Raw genomic sequence first — 21,223 nt, forward strand, 5'->3', positions numbered from 1 at the left:
GCCATGACCTTGCAGGCGAATGAGCCAGTTCTGTATCAAGTGCGATCCACATCTCCTTTGCTCAAATCAAGAGGATGGACGACAGAGTGGTCCTTTTCTCCTCAGCAAGTGCAGGGGCAGGGAGGGGCCACCAGCACAGCTCTGGGAGAGAACAATACAATGTACTGATTCTTTCCTGGAGGACTTAAGGACAAATAACTTCTATGATTTCCATATTTAAATCTCATTTATGGAGTTTGATCTTTTTCTCCACTTGGTTCTTTGCTCTTAAAAGCAAATAACCTGAGGATTGTAAGAAACTTATTAAGGGAGCCAAGCACAGTGGCCCACACCTGTAATCCTGGCAACTCCAGAGGCTAAGGCAGGAGGATTGCAAGTTCAAGGCCAGCCTCAGCAACTTAGGGAGACCTTGTCAAAATAAAAAGGACTGGAGTGTGTAGCTCGATGGCAGAGCATCCCTGGGTTCCATCACCAGTACAGAAGAAGAGAAAAGGACCTTATAAAGGGGAATTGAAGTGTAGGTGGAGAATCAGCAAAAACACACTGTATCTAACAGGTGCATCTGTCCTGTGGGGACCTAGTGTCGATGTTCATGCTTCTTGGTACCAAACTAGGCAGTATCTATCGAGTGAGCTTCCACACATTCCAGATCAGCTCACAGAACTGTGTGAACTTTAAAACCAGACCACAGAATCACACCAAAGAATGATCTCATTACATTCTGAATTTTAAGAGTGAGATGCAGTTTGAACTTTTCTATTTAGGTAAAGCTATTACACATGTGACTGAACATCAACCTCAGCTGAGAAACAGGTATGAAGTTTCAGGCAGCTAGAGACTGGTGCTCTCTGTTTTTCAGGGCTTATCTTCGTAAATAAAGCATTTACTCCTTCCTATTTGGGGTGTGGACTTGAGTCCACGTCCACTCCTTAGGGACATGGACGGGCTGGTCTCTGCTGATTCCCACCGACTAGTGGTCCACAAAGGTGTGCTGCCTCCCTCTGCGCCGTGGCCATTGAGCACATGTCCACGGGAGTCTTCACAGAGACCCAAGCAAACCATCGCTGGGAAGCCCCACTTGAAGGCACTGGCCCTCCATGCCTCCTCCTCTCACTGTCTTCATAAGAGGCTCCAGCAATGTGCTTCTTGCTTCTCCAGGGATTCTTTTTGTTTTTTCTTTCTTTTCTCTTTTTCTCTCTCCTTTTTTTTTTTTTTTTTTTTAGGTTTGTTCCCATGGTTCTGAGAAACTGTCCTCTCACACCCTAGGTGTTATTGCCTTTCCTTTGGTTTTGTTTTGGGGTTTTCATCCACCCTGGCTTTTTAATTGACTCTGTCACGTAAAAGGCAGGAATGTGGTTAGGAGGGTGCTAGGGAGAACAGCCAGTCTCGCTCATCAGCAAAAGCAGCACAGCCTCCCAGCACCCAGAGGACCCAGAGAGTCCTGCGCACGTAGGGAGTGCAGCGCTGTGGGTGCTGTCACTCGGTCTAACCAGCAATGCAGGTTAGACCTGCATTGGAAAAAGCTTCTGGAAAGAAAAAATAGGCAGGTCACCAGATATCAAAAATATTGTAGGCTACAAGACTGTTTTACTGGGAAGTCCAAGAAAAAAATCTGGAAAGCCCTATTTGGCGAAACTTGGCCATTTGTTAGAATCGAGGCTCCCCTGTTCTCTCTGCCCAAAGCGTCAGCATCAGTGGAACAGCCCCTGGGGAGGAAGGGCTGACCACAGTGTCTAGCTGGAGCAGGAGCCTGCCCTTTCTTAACTCCCATATTTGAGAACTTTTAGTGATTACTAAGGGTGGAAGCCAGGGCTGTGGCACTTCTGCAATTACAATGTCACCTGTTTCACCAAGGCTAACTTAACTGCCGTCACCAGCCTGCTCCCATGACGACCCTTGTATGGAAGAAATCACCTTCTGTTCAGTGCACACACCAAGAGAACCACGTAGGCCAGGGCTGCAACTCCCTGCTTCAGAAGCCTCATTAACCTCAGAGGTAGGCTTCGGAACGGGACAGACTGTTTTAAACCACAGCTTCTTACACCTTGCTGAGAGATGGTGCGAGTAGCTGCTCTTAAACTCGGTTCCACTGCGAGCTGGCAGAGAGCAGGTCTGTGGTTACCGTGGGCTGTGCAGACTCCACGGGTAGGCTCAGCAAGGCAGCACCCAGTTCCTCGGATCCCAGATAAACGAGTCACAGTAACCTAAGAATCTGCCTTTTAATAAGACTGGAGATGGGCGAGAAAATGGAAAACTCTTCTCCTCCTTTTGGTAAATTCTCCTAAATTGAAGCATTGTTTCCTGCTGAAGAGCTGGTTGAAGTGTGAGCAGGGTACTTTCTAGGGAACTATGTAACAACGTGGCGATACAGTTTCCACCTTCTTGGTACAGAATTTGCATCATGCTGCCCACTCAATTCTCACTGACAACAATGAGGATTTATTGACTAAAACGGGTGTAGATTATATCCTAACAGGCAGAATAAAGTTGGATTCCAGTGAAAGTAAATTTAACAGGAACAACAAAATACCCAAGAACATTACATTTTGTGTTATATCAAATTCAGTCAAAGGTAATTTCCCACCACATCCCACCACCCCTTCCATTTCCACACCTCCAAACAAAAGAATCCCTGGTAGGAGAATGGTAGGATGTTCAGTAGTAAAAGCCACACTCTGAACGTGAGCAGAAAAGCCTTAGGAATGAAGCCTGGGAGAGTCCACAGGACGAGGCATGGTCACTGCACCATCTTTAAATACCTGATGTCATCATATATGCACTTTTCAAGCCATTTGGACTCAGAATACATGGTCAAGAGAGACCAATGTAATAACCATTCACTAGAAAAAGTATACATTTTTTTTGCATTCCATTAAATTTTAGAGCCAACGTTTTAAAATATATTTCTAGACATTAAAATTTCATTCCTGATAAAAGTGGGTTTGTTCCTTTGAACACCATATAGAACCCTCCAGAATACCAAATTTTAAGAAAGGTTGCAATAGGTTTTCCTAAATTTGTTGCCAATCAAGTATTTGAGAAACCAAGTTCTTACCAAATAGCATACTGTGCCTGTCTATGTGTGCATGCATTTACTAGAAATGACGGTAGAGATCATTAAATCCCTTTTTAGTTTACGAAGTGGCCTCAGTTCTTTCCCATAGCCAGATCTAATGCTTTATTGCCATGGTTGTTGCATGCAGATCTGCAAGGATTTGAGGTTTTCTGAAGTCCTCAGCTTCACCTACGAGAAGACTTGGGTTTGTCATGATGCCAAACAACAGATTTTCAAAGCAAAATCAAGCACGGTATGAACAAGACGAAACTTCTCAGCACGAGAGACATGCAGACACGAACGCAGACATTGACCTTTGACTGGGACTCTGCTCTTCTCCTCCAGCGGTTATGTCATGCCTAGAGTTCTGTATGATTAGCAGAAGTTCCACAAATACCTGAAAAAATAATTAGAAACCATCACTACCAATTAGATACCAGCAATTTAGTCATTTACATCCCACAAACAGTACATGATGGTGGGAGTGCATTTTTGAACTTATTATTGTGGGAATGCCACAGAACATTCCACCCAGAAAAATCTAGTGAAATTACTTTTAATTTTGCCTCTGTGCACAAAAGTAGAGCGTAATCTATTCCCCACACCCCAAGCCCGGCTTCCACAGTGGCGGATCGGTGCTGTACTCTGCTCGTCTTCCCATCTGTCTTGGCTGGAGTATTCTAAAGCAAGGCCAGGTATTGTGCATCTCACCCAGGAGCAAGGGAGTGCAGCTGGGAAGGGCGGCAGTGCCCTGGGCATGTAATACGAGAGCCAGTTAGGTATTGTGATTCCTACTGCTTTTCCAATTGAAAGTGATTAATGCCGATTCCATTTAAAAAGGCTATGGATTCCATGTTCATATGTGAATACATGACCAGTGTAACTCCACATCATGTATACAACCACAAGAATGGGAAGTTATATTCTATGTATGTGTGATATGTCAAAATACATCCTATTGTCATATATAACTAAAAAGAGCAAATAAAAAATTTTTTGAAAGAAGAAAGACTATGGATTCTGTTAGCCACAGAGTTTGTTGGAAATGTGCTAACCTTTAAAGGTAATTATTTTATATTTTATATTTTAAAGTCTTGACATTTAGGTTAGGAAGACTAGACAACAAAGTGAGAATACTTTTAAGTTAATTGTAAGCTAAACAGTTCTACATTCCTGATATCTTATATATGACATTAAAGATGGGCATGTGGCGAATTCTACAGTTGTTATATTTTTCAGTGTTTAAGATTTGCTCTCAAAATAGAAGTAATATATTCAGAATATATTTATGCATTTCTCTTTCAACTCTTCACACAGTCTGTCTGACAAATACCTGCACAGACCTAAGAGGAACCAGCCACACGGGCTCTGTAGCAGTCTGCTTTCCACCTCCAGTGGATGCAGTTGTACTTTAAATTGCACCCTAGATCATATTAAGATTTGAATCATTTCCACTTCAAGACATCAAAATGACCATCTGGTGAAGCCTGGGTTAAATGCCACGGAAAATTCCACCCAGAAAATCTAGTGAACTTATTTTTAATTTTGCCTAGAAAAAAGAGAGACTGTGAGGAAGAACCCCTGTTACTCTCACCCCAAGAACAGCACGCATTCAGCAACCCACTTTCTACCCAGTCCTAACTGCAGGGGCATGCACGGGCCATGAAATCTGCAGCCTTCTCTGAGACCCGTCTTATCATCAAAGCTGACACACGTGTTTATGAAATCTCACTGTTTGCTGTGTCTTCATTCAAACGTGGCCATTTTGGATTAGACACCTGTTTTCTCCATTATTCCCCATTTATTTTTGTGTTGGGGGCGGTGAATGTTCAGACCTGAACATTTGGAGAATCTGTGGATGTGGCCCCATCTGCTCACATAGAACTCTTAACAAGAGAAGTTAAACAATCTACAGTAAATTGAAAAAGGCAAAATTCACATATATGCAAAGTGCCCATTAAATACAGACAGTAAACTTCCATCAACTCTTTGAGTTTTAGAAGCATCTATTTTCTAATAATTACTGATCTCCCTAAAAACAGCAAGTGAGCATTTTACCCACTCTTGGTATAGTGTCTGGCATGTAGTACACGCTCAGTGAAGAGTTATTTGTTAATGCAGTTTCTATGGCTTCCAGCACACACACTCACCTCTTTAAAATGCCACTCCAGCCACGGAGAGCACGGCATGGTGAAGCTGTGGCAGAGGAAACCAGAGGCGGCTTTCCCTTTCCTAAACAGCAGGTACAGCCTGCTCGGGGGAGACTCACTGCACCTGTACTGCAGGTGAGGGGCCAGTGCACCGGGAGTTCTGTGATGGGAAGCCTCACCCTTCACACAGTCAGGAAGCCACCCCAGTGAGTTGACAGGACTCACTTCTCTGTTGCCACCGTGTCCTTCCTTGGAATTTGTATCATTGGGGTGTGCCTTTAATTTTTCCTGTGAGAAGGTTCACGTCTGAAAACACTCTCCACCTTGCACTTGTGGTATTTTCACCGGCAGTAGGTTTCTAGTCTGTTTTTAAGGTGAGGACATCCTCCGTTTTTCACTTAGGGATGGTTTTCAACACTGACAGAGCACTTCACGGGGACATGGCCTGAAAGGACCCTCTCCGCCTCACCAGCAGTGCTGGGAGGCTCCCACAGCTGAGTGGCACTTCTTCCTCTCAACACTCCCGCTTGTAGGAGGAAGTGGCTTTATAAAAAACAAATGCAAATTAAGAATTATCTGGTGTTTTATCTCACACTAGCAATACTGTATATAGCTTAGGTTTATTCTATACGCTTCTGCTTTTTTCAAGGTTGATATTAATTTTGATTTCCAATTAAAATTATGTAGAAGGAACAAAGAGAGATTGTTAATGTTATTGAAACCAAGTCCAGCTGCTGCACTTGGGACCACTGTTTTCCCCAGAATGTGGACTTGGGGGAGACAACTGCAGTAGACAGAGGGGACACTCTCCAGACTCCCTGGAAGGTCTGAGTAGGACTTCATGGGGGGGGGGAGATTACTTGCATTTGTTACAGACAATTCTGATAAGTCCAGACCCTTCAGAGGGGCAACAGGAAAACAAGAATTTTGAACACTCCTCACCCCATCTGTGTTGGCATCTTGGTGCAAACCTGTGTGGCTGGATTGTCTGAGAATCTTGAAAGAAACTTTCTCTGGGAAGGCAGGCTATGGACTTATGTGAAGTTCCTACACCGCACTTTAAATGTCTAATGTCAATGAGGAAACTCAGATTGCTGAAGAATCACCATGTCATTTCACTGCATTCATCTGCAAACTTGTACTGAAACTGGACTTTCAAACAGAAGACAACCGAATTATCTACTTAGTAAGGAAACTTTCATGTTGTTAGTAGGGGATTTGTGACCTTGCCTAGTAACTTCTGACAACAGCAATATTTATCTCCAAAGGTGCAGTAACTATCATTCTAAGAATTGGCCCTAAACTTGATAGAATGGACATGTGTATGTTAGGCTTTCTCCCACGTCTTAGAAAGCACTCCACTGGTTTTAAATTGCTGTCTTCCTATATGTCCATTCATTTCCTTCCCAAAGATATCTGAAAAGAATGCACAACTTGAACCACATCCCTGAACCATGTTAGACAAATGTCAAAGTGATCTGACCGGGTGAGTGGCCAGCCACCTACGACAGGGCCAGGGGCAATGGCTTCGCCTTGGTACACAGCAAATGGCCATCTGCTCCCTCTCCTCCAGCTTCTGACTAGAGGAGAGTGTTGGGGTGATGTCTAAGAAGACGAGGCTTATTATTTGCCACCCTCTGATCCAGAAAAACACTTTTAAGATGAAGATAACTCTGGAAAAGGAATCTGAAAAAAAAAATCCAGCCCCCCAACAAACAAAAACTTTAAGATTTTTCCTACAAAATAAGAAATCCCAACTTCTGCTGAAGCAAATACTTCAGTCACAAAGAGATTCTCCTTTCCAGAGACAGGATGGAAAATCCAATTTTTAATTTTTTTTTAACCAAGTGCTTTGAAGCCAGACATCTAAGTCTGAATGGGCTTCGTGGTAACCACTGGAAATCCAGGGTTTGCCTTCCTTTGAACGCAGGGGAGGGAGGACGAGGAAAGCGGCACAGCCCCGTGGTTTCCAGGGACGCGTTTCCCTCCCGGGTATCTGATGCAGCCGAGACCCCAGAAGCCCACGTCAGAGCCCGGCTCACAGGGAGGCAGCGAGGCTCAGTCTACAAACAAGACGTTTGTCGAGCGGGGGTGAGCGGCTGCGCACACATGTTCCATCAGACACAGTACCTGATTCCTCGCTGCACAGCTTGTCAGCTAGAGAGTGTGCCTCCTGGGCGATAAGTGAGAGTATTTCATCTTCGTACTCTTCTATTATGCTTTCGCACTGCAGAAACATAATAACAGCACATGTGTACACACACTGGCGGGGCTGCTGCCCAGGAAGGGCTCAGCTCCACAGTATTAGCGACACACAGGAAAGCTGTGGCCAAGGTGGGCCCCTTCTCTTGGTCCTGGCGTTTAATACATCATGGCGTGGATTAGCCCTCTTCCCAGAACGTTAATGGCATCATTTTCCTGGGACTTAACTAAATGATTAGTGGTGCTGAAAGACATGGGACTTGAAGAAGGAAACAACTTCTTCCTATTTATTTCTCTTCCTAAAGTCAGAAGGTCAGGCATAGGAAGAAGTGGGTTTCCTAGCTAAGGCACTGAGATCTGGGAATTCTATTTTTAAACACATTTTAAAGAACACAACTCCTTGAAATGGTGAAACCAGTTTCTTTCCAATTCAATATGATAATCCATTCTGTGGTTTGAAAGTGTAGAAACTATGACGGTTTCTCAGCCTTCAGAACAAACACTTCTTCGGTTTCACTTTGGAGAACCTGCTGGCTTTACTGAGGGGAGGGTCTTTTTAGAGCATTTATAGATCCACCTGAAATCTCATTTAGGGTTCCAGAAAGAAATGAAGGAAGAGAGAGAGAGAAAGAGAGAGAAGAAAAAAATGACATTTCAGAGAAGAAGGAGCTCAAATTTGCCCTGCATCTGAAAATCTTAGATTTCTACTGAGGTATGTTTCTTCATTAAAGAATGACCAGGTGACAATTTTAGGAATGGTGACATTATTGAAGGGCATTCAGTAGTCTTGGAAATCATTTTCTGAGTTCACTAAACAAGTTTCTAAAATTTTTAAACAGCAGTTAAAATATTTAAATTTCACCATAATGTGTTTATTAAGAACCTGTGAAATACCCCAGTAACCCTGCCATTCCTATTCCACAATATGTTTAACTCTGAATTATTGTCCTCATCTTTTAATTAAAATGAAATCTCCAAATGTCAGCTACTTCCCTCACTTCAGGGTTTCGGCGAGCCTGACATTTTGGCCAATGTGTAAACTTAATACATTTTTTAAAGCAGGCTTGCCCATCACTGTGGGATTCAACCGTATTAAGTAAAGGGAAATATACTGCCATATATTTTGCCAGGCATATTCTTGCAAGACAGGCCAGCATTTACGTAAAATAAATATTGTACTGGAAGGAAATTTGGCATTATGCCAAATATCATACCTAAGCTTTTATTTAACTCAGTTTGTGCTGGAATACTTGTGCTACCTCAGGAAAATAACTCTTAGTTGAAGCCTTGGGTGGGGGATGATTACATCACTCTCCTTTATCACGTGGCTATAAAATATTTGAAAACAATATTTGTTTTCATTTGGATTTTAACCTAGAACCCACAGCTCCCGATTCCTTATGTGCTCATCTGTGAGACCCCCCTTGGCAACAGGGCAGACTGAGGTCCCCCTACACAGCAGAGTGGTCCTGAGCAAACACTGCAAACTGTCTTACAGTCACAGGGGTTGGGGGACAGCAGCTGATATCACTCAGTCTGTCCACTGACTACCAGAGACCACAGCAAGTTGGGGAGTGCACACTTTTAACACTTCTCGGAGCAGGACACCAAGTGTGGCAGGGTGACGTTTCAATGTGTACCTTACTGTTCAGTGTCTTGAAACTCAGCCATTGCTAAAGAGTGGGAAAGACAAAAAAAAAAAAAAAAAAGTACCAAAACCAGGCTCACACATTAAATAATTCTTCTTAAAAGAAGAGAGCTTACCGCAAATTTCAAAGGTCTGTAGGCATCAGAATAAAAATAGAACTTTTTATATTCTTTGTATATTTTGTCTCCTTTCCTTGGCGCATATCTCTTGAAAGTTTTCTTCTTAGTGACCGGGTCTTCCTCTAGCTGGTAATCGTTCATTCGCTCACACACTGTATCCAGAAGGTCCGTCAGGAACGCCTCGGACTGGGCCAGGGGGACCTGCGAAGAGAAGCCGTCGTGCAGGTCACTCCCTTCACGCTGACCCAAGTGAGGATGGTCCAGCGGGCGCGCGGGAATGCCCGACCCCGCTGCTGCAAAGCGTCCACGACTGAACACAGCGTCTCAGCTCCGTTATTTACATAAGTTAAGGTCAGCTTAAATTTTAGTAGGGAAAAGTATATTCAAACGAGGACAGAAAAAAAAAAGATCTGGAAACTATACCTACGCATATAATTCCTAAAAAAAAGTCATTGAACATGCAGAAAAAAAGCTTGAAGCACAGAAGACAGTTGTTTATCTATCTATCTAGAGAGAGAGGGAGTGTGGTGGGGGAGGGAGGGAGGGAGAGGGGGAGAGAGAGAGAGAGAGAGAGAGAGAGAGAGAGAGAGAGAGAGAGAGACGGGAACTCTGCACCCGCTCGCAGAGGAAACCAGAAGTTTCGCGCTCCGCGTCAGCGCGCTCGGCTGCAGCCTGCGGGGTGCTCGGGGTGCGCGGGGTGCGCGGGCTGGGAACGCTGGCGCCCCTCTCCCTCGGGGTGCGGCGAGGGTCCCGGGGCCCTCAGGCCGCCACCTCCGCCCTGGGCGTGGGTCAAAGAGCACCCCGCGCCCTTGGTAACCGAGACAAAACCCTTCGGGCCGTCTAGACAGGTCAAGGTGCAGGAGGCTGCGTCCCCGCGGCTCCTTCCGGAAGGGGGCGTGGAGCCGCCAAGGGCGCCCGGCCCGCGCCCGGCCCGCGGCTTTGCGGGCTTTCTCCCTCTCCACCCTCCGCTGATCAAAGTAGGAAGTTTGCATGACAACCGCGGTGAAAGGGGCTGCATCACAAATGAACTCGGTCTCTGCAGTGTTGATATATCCAGGCTCCTTTGTCCCCTTTCACACGCAGTGTGAACCCTTCCGGTGCCAGCGACCGCGCGACATTCACAGGCGCGCTCGGGGCGCACAAAGGGTCTCCGCGCTTCACCGCCATCTGGCCGCAAATCTCATCAGCCAGAGCGGCGGAATTAACATGAAAGCGCTGGGCGCGGGGGTTGGTGTGGCGCAGACCCGGGCGATTATAAACCACCCCGGCGTCGCCACCGTCGGCCCCCGTTTCAATAAGGAATCAGCCCTGTACAAACATTCTGAAAGGAACGCGAGAAGAGGAGAGCCTACGAGGAAACCGCCACCACCCACCAGCTGCACCTCGCGTGCACAGGTAACGTCCCCGGCGGCGGGAGGCGAGCTGCTCGCAGGCCCGTGCGTCCTCGTTTGCAGTCCAAGAGTTGGCTGTGCTAGGACACGCCGCCGCAGCCCCTGGTTCTCACTGAAATACCAAGTTTTTAACTCCTAACTGCCTTAATTGTTAAACATCTCTGCGGTCAAAAACTGGTGCTTGCCGGTATTTTACTCACGCCTTTACCATGCCCTTCGAACTTTGCAAGTTGTAACAAGATATACGTAGGCCCGCAAACCTATCCAAATCTGCTTTATGACTGATGGAAACCAAGGAGTAAACATGTATCTTTCACTGGGAAAGTTACACAATGCAGGGGTGAATTCTTAAATCACACCAAGTCGCAATGATCGTGGGCGGGTTTTCCTGCAGCGCACGTGTTCCCAGTATCCTTCCTTTTCTGACGCCTACCAATATATGCATACTTCCTGGGTGTAAGAAGCAGCATTTTACTTGAAAGTGAAGAGTGGACTCTTTGATTTTAAAAAATCTAACTGTAATCAAGAAATCCATTCTCTCTCCCTCCCACTTCCCCCTCTTCGCCCAACGGGAAAGTAAACAGACTTGATGGTTGGGGGGATGGGGACCCGTCTGGGGGCTGGAGCCTGTGAGAAGCCCAGCCCCTAACCCCGGGGTGCCAACAGGCCCTCACACACCCAGCCTGGCCTGTGGAGTACAGGTAACTCTAGAACCCGATTTTTAAACTAACCTAACACTCTGAGCTGCCCCAAAATTGTTGAGCCCATACATTTTGGGCGAAACCACGATGTTGGTGTGTGAGAGGCCTGCCACCACCCGTCTTTCAGAGCCCTTTTGTGTCCTGGGTTGCACTTTTTGAAAATAATCTTTCCACTTCGCAGTGGGTTGTTTTTCCTTATTTTTAAAGTATAATTTTATATACTGGAGTCAAGCGACATTGTGCCTATTTCAGCACACGTATGTGATGGCCAGGGATCATAGTGGATTTCTATAATGCTCCAAGTCCAGGGAGGCTGATGGCCCTGCCAAGTACAGATCCTTTAAAAGCAGGAAATGGTTGCTGGCAGCTAGCTCAAAAGACTCCATGTTGCCGAGTCCTGTAAGCAGGAAAGGGAGCACATCCAACCTGACACTAGCAGAGGTCGTTTTACTGAATATTAAAAATATTTCGCTCTTAAAATACCAAAGCATCAGCTTTCTTCCCCCAGAAAATATTTAAGAAAAAAATGCTCATCATTGTGGATCTTCATACAAGTGTTTAAATGTACATGAATAGAGTTTTCAATGATTCTACTTAGCAGAACCTCCTTCAGTAAATTTAAAGGCTGTCCTTAGAGTGAGCCTCTTTCCCCTTGGATCCTTTCGATTCTGGGAGCACAGGAAGGACAGGGACAAGAGGGGTGAGACTGAGTCTTTCTCTCTGTGCTGCGGAAGATTTTGAATGGTACTTGTCAATAAAGCGACTCCTATTGTAACCTCCGGGAACCTTGCCTCCGCCCTCCCTGGACGCCTCAGAGATACTAGCCTCATTAAAATATGAATGAAAAGGCCGCCATCGCTACCGAAGTGGCAGGAGAGGATTCACTGGCCCAGTTTTCTTATCTGCCATTTCTTTTGCACGTGGGCTCATTTGGTACAAGTCAGAAATAAAAAATGATCCGTGATAATTTCATCGCTGTCTTGGAGTACCTCAACCAAAGTAAACCCTAACTTCTCTCACTTTGGAAAGCCACCTACAACTTAAATCATACGTTGTACATGCAGTGTCTGTCCCCCACCCCCGCCCCCATTTAGGCTTCCGTTGACCGTGTGCTCAGTAAGTGAGCACTGGATTGGGGGCTGGGGAATCTCCACATCCCAACTTTACAACCGAAAAAAAGTAGGCAAAAGTTCTGGCTTTGGTTTCTCTAGAACACTGCAGCTAGGGAGTTTATTACCGGCCACTGTGACACACTTTAATAACAGTCAATTACAGGATGCTGCCCGTGTTTTTTCATTACTGTGTCCCTGTTAATCTTGTAGTAAATTTCTTGCTTGATAGCTATCACAATCAGGGAGGAATACAATTATGTCACAGTGCACAATTAGACCTGAAAATCGTTGTGTGGGGTGTCTCTCTGCCATCACAGTCTGACAGTCACCAACAAATTTCACCCATTTGATCATTCTTTTGGAGTTGCCTTCAGATACGAAACCAGCACTTAACCTGTTTAGGCACTGATAATTAATTTCACATTGTTGCAAAGATTTCCTTTCTACAGGGTTAGTTAATGTAGAAATTTTAATTGCATTATAGCAAATATCGCATCTAGTTTAATCACTAACTTTTCATCCATAAAAAATGGAATCATTCCTGATATTAGTTAAAAGTCAATATTTAGAAGTGAAAATTCCAAGCCCTTGCTTTAGGCTACAACAGAAGCATGAATTCAGAAACTCTTGTAAGCTGATGAGATATATAATTAGCCTTTATGTTAATTGACTGCTATGAGTTTGTTGTCTGACACTTCTTCATATAATATGCAAATGGCATTGACTGCTTAGTTTTATTAGACAATATAATTAGAAATCTGAACGAGAGCTCGAGAGCTCATTCTGATGAAGAACAATGAAGGCTGACACATTTGCAGTTTTCTGTGTATCAGAAACACTGAATGGTGTCTGGGCAGAGTCGAAGGAGGTTTTGGATGACCTTTCTTTAGAGAGAAATTGCGACAGGCAGCTGACCTCACAGTGCCCCAAGCGCCAGGAAGTCCTTTTGAGCAGGTGATGCTGGGCCATCATAAGGTCTGGGAGGAAAAGTGGGAAGACTTGGGGACCATGTACCACACATCACAATATAGTGGTGAACACAACATCTAATTTTTGCTTTCTAAAATTTGAATAATGGAAACTAGTCATTCTTATTTAAAATAAAATATTCTGCACGTATTTCCTGCCGTTACTCTTCATAGACATATCAATAGCATCAATAGCAAAAAACTCAGCTTGTTTAAAAAGTGCTAATAAGATGAGAACTAGGGCTGGGGATGTGGCTCAAGTGGTAACGTGCTCGCCTGGCATGCACCGGGCACTGGGATCAATCCTCAGCACCACATAAAAATTAAGATGTTGTGTCCACCGAAAACTAAAAATTAAATATTAAAAAATTCTCTCTCTCTCTCTCTCTCTCTCAAAAAAATTATAACAAAGATGAGAACTATGTGATTTGGGGTAAATTTTTCCTGGGATTCAGTGTCATTTTTATTCTGGAAGCTCTTTCCACTCAGGGACAAAATGGAAAAAAAAATCCATGATGGGCCAGCGTTGAACTGTCACCAGATAGGAGTTGCCTAATAGAATTCAACTTTTCCTTGAAGTCAAAAACGTGCCTTCCTCTCATTATTAAATGTAAGATCAGTAAAGCCATTGTTTTCCAATTTTAAAACAATATTCTGCTAGTCTTCCTAAAAGCTTTTTAAATTTCAAGCATGTTAGGTAAAAGAAAAGAAATATATCTATGGACACGAAAAATGGCACCATATTTCAGCCTCTGTTAAGAATCATTGGCCCAGGACCTGGGTACCTGCTTTGCTCTGTGTCTGGCTTTGCCCTGGCCTGGTGAGGCTCTGGCAGTTTTCCTCACCCCAGTCTTTCTATTTTATTTTTTAAAATTTGGAGTCGCGGTCTCACTAGGTTGCTTACAGCCTCACTAAGTTGCTTTGAACCTGCCATCTCCCTGCCTCAGCCTCTCAAGTTGTTTTGCTCTTCCAAAAACAACTAATAGAAAAAAAAAAGAGAGAGCACCTAAACAGGCAAGCCACAATATTGCTGCATTAGTGGTAAATATAAACTTGTTTATTCACTTACAAATCATTACCGACTCTATCATGTTAGATGTCTCTAATTCAGACTTTGTGAAAGAGGACTTCTCCATGATTGTGAATGAAAATCGCAACAGATTTCTTTAAAAGGAATGTGTGACAGGGGAGGCCCCGTGAACATTAATCCATAATAACAGGACTCTGTCAACTGAGCTCAAGATTACTTAAGTCAATATCTGTTTCCTCACCAACACAATTCAGTCTTCCAGCATATTGGTACTGAACCACTGTGGTGGATGCATGGCTGTCTGTCAAGGGCCACCTCTTTAAAACACGTCCCCACAGTATAGATATTTTACAGAGTCACACTCTGGGAATCTGCGGCACTTCCATCTTGTCTTCTCGGTTCTGCAGGCAAAGCCAGGAAATGGCAGGATCTCCCTGTTCAATATTAGAGGAGAGGGCCAGGGGGCTGGGTAATGAGTTTCATCTCCACAGGGTGAGGGGGCACACACGAACACACGTCTCTGTGCAAACACGCATGCACAGACTCTGCAGAAAGTGCCCACTGCCCTACAGCTGAGGGACCAACCAGAGGACGCTGCGTGCTTTTGGGTGTGGCCAGAGACAGCTGCGAGCAGAGGGCCTGCAGGGTCCCGGCCCCCTGCTCAACCTGGCTCTCAGAGCGTCTGCAGGAGCACTGGCCCCACCTCAGGAGAGTCCCTGCCCACCAGGCCTCCACACTGGTCCTGGTCTGTCCCCAACTCCCAGGCCATTCCAATTTGATGAGAAAAGACCTGTGTGACATGACTGAGGACCAGCCCACCTCCTGGACCTGGGCGGAATCCAAGGTCCCTGGGTGCCACCACATGAGCTGCCCCCCATTCCTAGGAAGGACATCATTCACATCCTGCCCGAGGGACCAGAGGCAGCAGGCTTCTGTGCGTTCTGGGACTTGGGTCCTGATGGCCTTCACCAAGCAGGGAGGTGGGGGCGGGGGCAGAGACTCAACGGCTGAGAGTCCCTCCAGGAAGCCAGGGCCACCAAGCTGGCCTCCAGGTCCGGCCTTCCTCAGCAGGTTCGCGTAACCGAGAACAGTGGGAAGAAGAGAGGGAGGCACCAAGGGCCCTTCTCCAGCACGTGGGCAGAGCCTCTTCCCAGGACAGCCCTGCCCGCCTGGCTCCCAGCCACCAGAAAGACGGCTCTTCCTCCAGAAACATTTTTATAGGGAAAAGGTAACACGTTTAAAAACAAATGCTTAAAAACAAACAAACTTGATTTCTTTTTTAAAAAGCCCAAAGGCACAAAAGGGTAAAGAATAGAGCTCACCCCTACCCCAGACCCCTCAGGCCCCACATCTGAAATAGCCAGGTGTGTGTGTACATGTGGGTGCACACGTGTGCGTTCTGCACGTGTGTGCATGAACTTGCACGTGTTCCCGCGTGTCCTGTGTTTGTGCACACGTCCCTCGTCCTCTGTCTCACAGGGTCCAGGTGCAGGGTGTGCTCTGGTGAGCTGTTTTCTTTCTCACCTCACACCTGCGACGCTGGCTGAAGGAAGGCTCAGGAGTCAAAAGCGGTCCTCGGGAGGCAGCTTCAGGTGTGCAGCAGGGAGGCCCCCAACCTGGGAGCGTGGTGCCAGGGTGCTGCGGCGCTCATTAAAACCAGCCGTGAGGTTCGAGGCTCTCCCAGGTGTTTGTGGATAAACCTTGCCTTCTCTCTCCTGGAGCCACAGTCCTGACAGGCAGGGCTCGACCCCTCTTCCCGTGACGACCGGGGCGGGGGGGGGGGGGGGAAGGCTCCTGGAGGGGCGGGTTCCCACTGCAGCTGACCGGCCCCCTCCTCTGTGGCCCCAGTTTACCCGTTTGTCTCTGCTTCTGCCCCACCTCAGCAGCTCAGTGTGGGTGCTGGACAGGGCCCTGGAGAACCTGTAGCAAACCCTTGCTTTTCAGATGGGGAGATGGAAGCCCGGAGAGGAGAAGGAGTCATAGGTGGACAGATGGGACCCAGTTCCGCCGGCTCCTGCCTCCAGCCTGGGGCTCTCTGGGGCCTCTAGAAGGCTCTGTGACTTCACTGGAGCCACTGTCTGCCGCTGGCTGGGAACTCCTGATGACCAGGAGGCGTCCTCTCCCTCAGACCACGGTGCCACAGTGTGGTCTCCAGGAGGCCCCTCGTCCCTGGTCCGCCTGCCTTCAGCGCCGAGTCCTGGCTGTGTCTCGCTCTCCCGGAGCCTCAGGTCTCAGGGAAGCTGGGGCTGGAGCCACCGTCGCCCGGGGAAGGCAGGCCTTGGCTTCCTCAGGGCCAGGCGGAGGTCCCTGCCACACAGAGGTGCCTGTCACCCTTGCTTAGTGCTAACATGTGGCCCATTTGTCCTGAGACGTCCCAGCAGCTGCTCACCGGGCTCTCCACCAGCCGACAGGGGCTACTGCTGGGGCCGAACTCACCCCCCCAGGTCCACAGGAGAAAGTCCTAGCCCCAGACTTCAGACGTGATGCACCTCCAGACGGGGCCTTAAATGAGCTCACTGGGGTGGCCCTTCCCCACCTGACCGGTGTCTTTGGAGTAGAGATGAGGACACACACAGAAGGAGGCCCTTAGGGTCCCTCCTATGGCAAGCCTAGGAGAGAGGCAGCGGAGGAACCGGCCCTGACTCGCCTGGACCTCAAACTGCCTGCCACTCCTGTCTGTGGGGCCATCTGTGGGACTTTGGTGGCCCCAGCTAGTGCACACGGTCACCACATGGAAGTGTGCATCCTCCCGCCGGCTAGACGCAGCCCAGGCCCATCCGACTAAAGTTCACGGTGAGGCCAGCCCCAGACAACCAACCCTAGAAGGGGCCGACGGCCTGTGCCTGGCCACCGGCTCTCCTCATGGCAGCGTAGTGGGGACAGGAGCAGGGTCTAGCGTTGGCCCACGCACCTGAATCCTAGCTGGCTTCACTTCTGTGGCCAGGTGCTGGACAGTCAGTGACCTCCCTGTGACCTCCCTGAGTCAGCGTCTTCTGTGAACTGGGTGGTGGGGGGATAATGCAGGCCTCACCCATCTCTCAAGTCGAGTCACGGAGGGCAGAATCCTGCAGAGGGTTTGATGTGACAGGAGGAGTGTGGCCACGTTGTTTCAGATCTGCACGTCTTTAGTGACACCACGCTAAGGAGCACAGACGGGTGGAGGGAGAGGAGATGTCCTCTGCAGGCCCAGGAGCAAGGTGGCTGTCAGCCCACGTCGGTGGGCCACCTGAGCCTCCCCAGAAGCTCTGTCTGTCCACCACTTCTCTGCCTCCCATGTTCTCAGGACCCAGAGCTGCCAGGGTGTGTGTCAAGGCCTTTGGAACCCCAAGTGGGGTCCATGGACCAGCAGGCCTGCCTTCCCTTGGGACCCCAGGCCTGTGGAGCCCCCAGGCGGCTGTGGGTACAGTCAGGCGTGAGCAGTGCAGGTTTGGGTGCTAGGGATGAAGGAGGAGCAGGGAGCAGCTGCTTTGAGCAACTTTTTTATTATCCGCTTTCTCTAGAAAGATCAGGCCAGCAGAGCCCAGAGGAAGGGCCACTTAGGAAGACATGACCCAAAGGCTCGGGCTTGAACCACAGCGTTGGGGTGAGCCAGGAAAGACGCCACCAGGCTCAGACCTGGGGACCGCGCATGCTGACACCACAGCACCAGGTTGGCGGAGCCTTCAGAGCAGAGAGCGGGGCTGGGTGCAGTTCAGGGGAGAGCAAGGGCCTGGGCCCATCCCCAGCACCAGAGAGAGGAGACATCAGGGGCTTAAGAAAGACATGGGGGTGAGGGAGGGGCTTCACGGTGCTTGAGGGAAACGGGGGCAGAAAAGGACACGTGGAGAACCCCACATTCCAGCACTGTCTTAAGACCTTGTGACACGACAGGCCGACTGCTTCCCCAGAAGTGTCCACTGCTCCTGTCACTCAGCGGGGTGCTGAGTCCCTGTTTTTGTCCTGCTGGGTTACTGTCTCAGGGCAGGTTGCTGGCTGTGGGTGCCCGGGCCCTCATTCTTGATCTGCTTGTGTTTGTGGATGGCCCAGGAAACGGAACTTGGCTAACAGACACGTGTGAAGGACACACACCAGATCCCAAGACCAGGCTCCTCAGTGCTTTCCCCGACTCTGGGGCAGGGCAGCTCACTGCCTAGGGGGCCTCGGGAATCTCCAGGGCCATGCTTCCTTCCACGCAGGCCCGAGAGCAAACCCTGGAAGGCCCCAGGGTAGGAACCTTCTGGTGCTGGCCAGGGGGAGCCAGGCACCACCCAGTGGCCTGTCTGGTGCTTTGGGCAGCGGCCAGCTGTCACTCCACTTTATCCTTCTCGTCACCTCTTATCACTTGAGCCTGCTCATTTTTTAAAAGTTGATAGATATGATTTTCTTCTACTCAATTTCAATTACTTTTTCACTATTTAAGAATTAATCCCAAGAGATAACATTAATCTCTTTGTCTTGAGACTCAATGTATTTGGATACGTGTTCTCTTTCTGCCAGTTAATGCCTAACCTCAGAAGAGGTCTACTGCCCTGAGAACTCCAGAAGAGATCTCTTGGTGTCCTCCAGGTATGCAAAGTTTGGCTGTGTGTGGAATGAGCTCCCTGGTCACCGCTGACCACATGCTCTGGCTGGAGAGGCCAAGTGCTCAGGAGCTCTGTGCTAGAGATGATGGAGACAGACAAGAGGTGTATTCTCATGGCCAAGACCAGCTTCTTCTGGTGCAGGGATCAAAGAGTGATGTACAAACATCTGGCCTCGAATAAAGAGTGTCGCCTGAGCTCCAACCACATGCTAGGAACATGCTAGTTCTTAGATTTAGACAGGGTGGGTAAAAGTCAGGTGAAAAACACTCTCTTGTGAAAATCACATGACACTCACATTTCTGACCCATGAATAGAGTTTTGTTCACTTGCACATCGTCCATGCTGCAGGTGCAGGGGGTCGGTGTCCCCGAGGCTGTCCTCTTAGGCTTTGCAGACACACCCACCCCGTTGCCCACCCTGCTGCAGGTGGCCTCCCCTCTGAGCCCCATCCTGTGTGAGCTGTCCCCTGCCTGCAGGTGCTCCCTGGCAACTCCTCCTGCCTGCCACCCCCTCTTCTCTTCTCCGGTTGCCAGTGGCCTTCTGTCCTGGAGGACTCACCTGTTGTGCGCGCGCACGTGCGCGCGCGCGCACACACACACACACACACACACACACACACGAGGAAAGCCCCGTAGTCACCAGTCCTCATTACCTCTGGACTACGTCTGGGGAGGTGGGCAGTTCCACTCATGTGGTGGGCCAGGAAGCCAAGGCCATAGGGGAGTCTGGATGTGACTGACAGCTCAGGCCATGCCCCGGCCCGTGACCCAGCCAGCTCCGTGGTGGACACTCAGTTAACATTCCTGACCCTGCCCCAGCAATACCCTGAGATGTCGTTGACTGTGTCTTTGGCCATGGCAAGGCCTGATAACAGCACCCAGTGCTTGGCAGGGCCTCTCTCCCACTCATTCACCTGCCTCGCAGCAGGGCGTGGGGTGCGGCCTCCAAGAGGGGTCTCTTGCCTGAGGTCACAAGACGACTTTCCATGCTGATGCACAAGTCCATCGGGTGTGATGCCAAAGGCCCTCTCCACGCCCAGGGGCCAGGGAGGGGGTGGCGCCTTTCTGGCCTTGGTGGAGGGCACCCAGATACCTCTGCAGTCCTAAGAGAGCTCCTGCACGTGTCCACACTGCCCTGCACCCTGCATGGGGCAGCCCTCGCAAGAACCCATCCCAGCCAGCCCAGAATCAGGGTTCTAGAACAATCAGACCCACGGACCCCTCTCAGAGACCTTCCTCCAGACCATCAATGCACCATTTCTGCCAGAGTTTCCATGGAAAGATCTGTTTGCAAACAACCAGACTCGAAGCCCAAGCAAGTTAAATCCACCCTCCCCCTACGCCAGCCGTGGTGCCCACTGCCTGTGGCTCCCTTTGTCCTGGGGGAGAACGGTGGCAATCCTCTAAACGCATCCCCATTATCCCCATTCTTCACCCGATTTGTGGATTCCAACAATTCTTATTCAGTGGAATAAGGAGCAATTAACAGGCGAGGGATTTATTAAGGATAAGTCATGCCAGACAGTTTTGACAGCTTGTTCTGAGTGTGACAGAATCACAGAACCCGAGGTTGGAGGCATGATGTGCTTACACTTGTGCAGCACCTAACTCCAGGCTGGTGAAATCATCCCTGCCAAGCTGTCGGAACCGTGTGGATGAGGAGTCGCAGGCATCAGAAACTGACCAGGAGATCCGAGACAAAGGGCACAGGACACCGCCATGCACCAGATGGGGCCAGCCATGGGGACGGCAGTTTCATGAGAGGCCACAGAGGTCGATGTTAGGGTCTGTTTCCCAGAACATCCTCATCATGGATCTGGGGGGAGAGATGCCACAGCCACGAGGCTGAGTGGTAGGGTAGGAGGCACCAGCGCCCCAGAAGCCACAGAATGACTGGACAGCAATGGAGACTGAGTTTCCTGCCCACCCCACTCCCAGGAACACCCGGGGAAGGCATGATGGGGAGAGGAGCCCCTCATCCCTGTGGAGTCAGAGTGGGGTCCCTGGGTCACACAGCTCTAAAGCCCAGAGAGGATCAGATTTCCTCGCCAAAGAGAGATGATCCAGCCCTAACCTCCACACCTGTGCTGCGCCTCTGTTGGAAAAAGGCTCATGGCAGATGTACATGGTAAGATGAGGACCTGTGTCAGGATGGGTTCTGACCCAAAGTGACCAGTGTCCTAGAACCAGAGAGAGGCACAGACAGGTAGAAGCAGGGTGGCCGTGGAGTCACAGAGGCAGTGACATTCCCAATGCAACAGCTCAAGGGCTGGTCACCTCCAGGGC

At 48.7% G+C, this 21,223-nt stretch overlaps 1 protein-coding gene across 1 annotated transcript; it reads right to left on the bottom strand.

The window, feature by feature from the left end:
* Window positions 1-2,383: 2,383 nt before the first annotated feature.
* Window positions 2,384-9,666, bottom strand: Cnpy1 (canopy FGF signaling regulator 1). Its single transcript, XM_078040905.1, has 3 exons — window positions 9,172-9,666; window positions 7,336-7,432; window positions 2,384-3,452 (listed from the first exon to the last, which is right to left on the bottom strand). The coding sequence occupies exons 1-3, from the start codon at window positions 9,313-9,315 to the stop codon at window positions 3,415-3,417; spliced, it is 279 nt and encodes a 92-aa protein (XP_077897031.1). The 5' UTR covers window positions 9,316-9,666; the 3' UTR covers window positions 2,384-3,414.
* Between the last annotated feature and the right edge of the window lie 11,557 nt (window positions 9,667-21,223).

This window comes from Ictidomys tridecemlineatus, chromosome 2 (genome assembly GCF_052094955.1).
Source record: "Ictidomys tridecemlineatus isolate mIctTri1 chromosome 2, mIctTri1.hap1, whole genome shotgun sequence".
In the NCBI taxonomy this organism is placed as follows: domain Eukaryota; kingdom Metazoa; phylum Chordata; class Mammalia; order Rodentia; family Sciuridae; genus Ictidomys; species Ictidomys tridecemlineatus.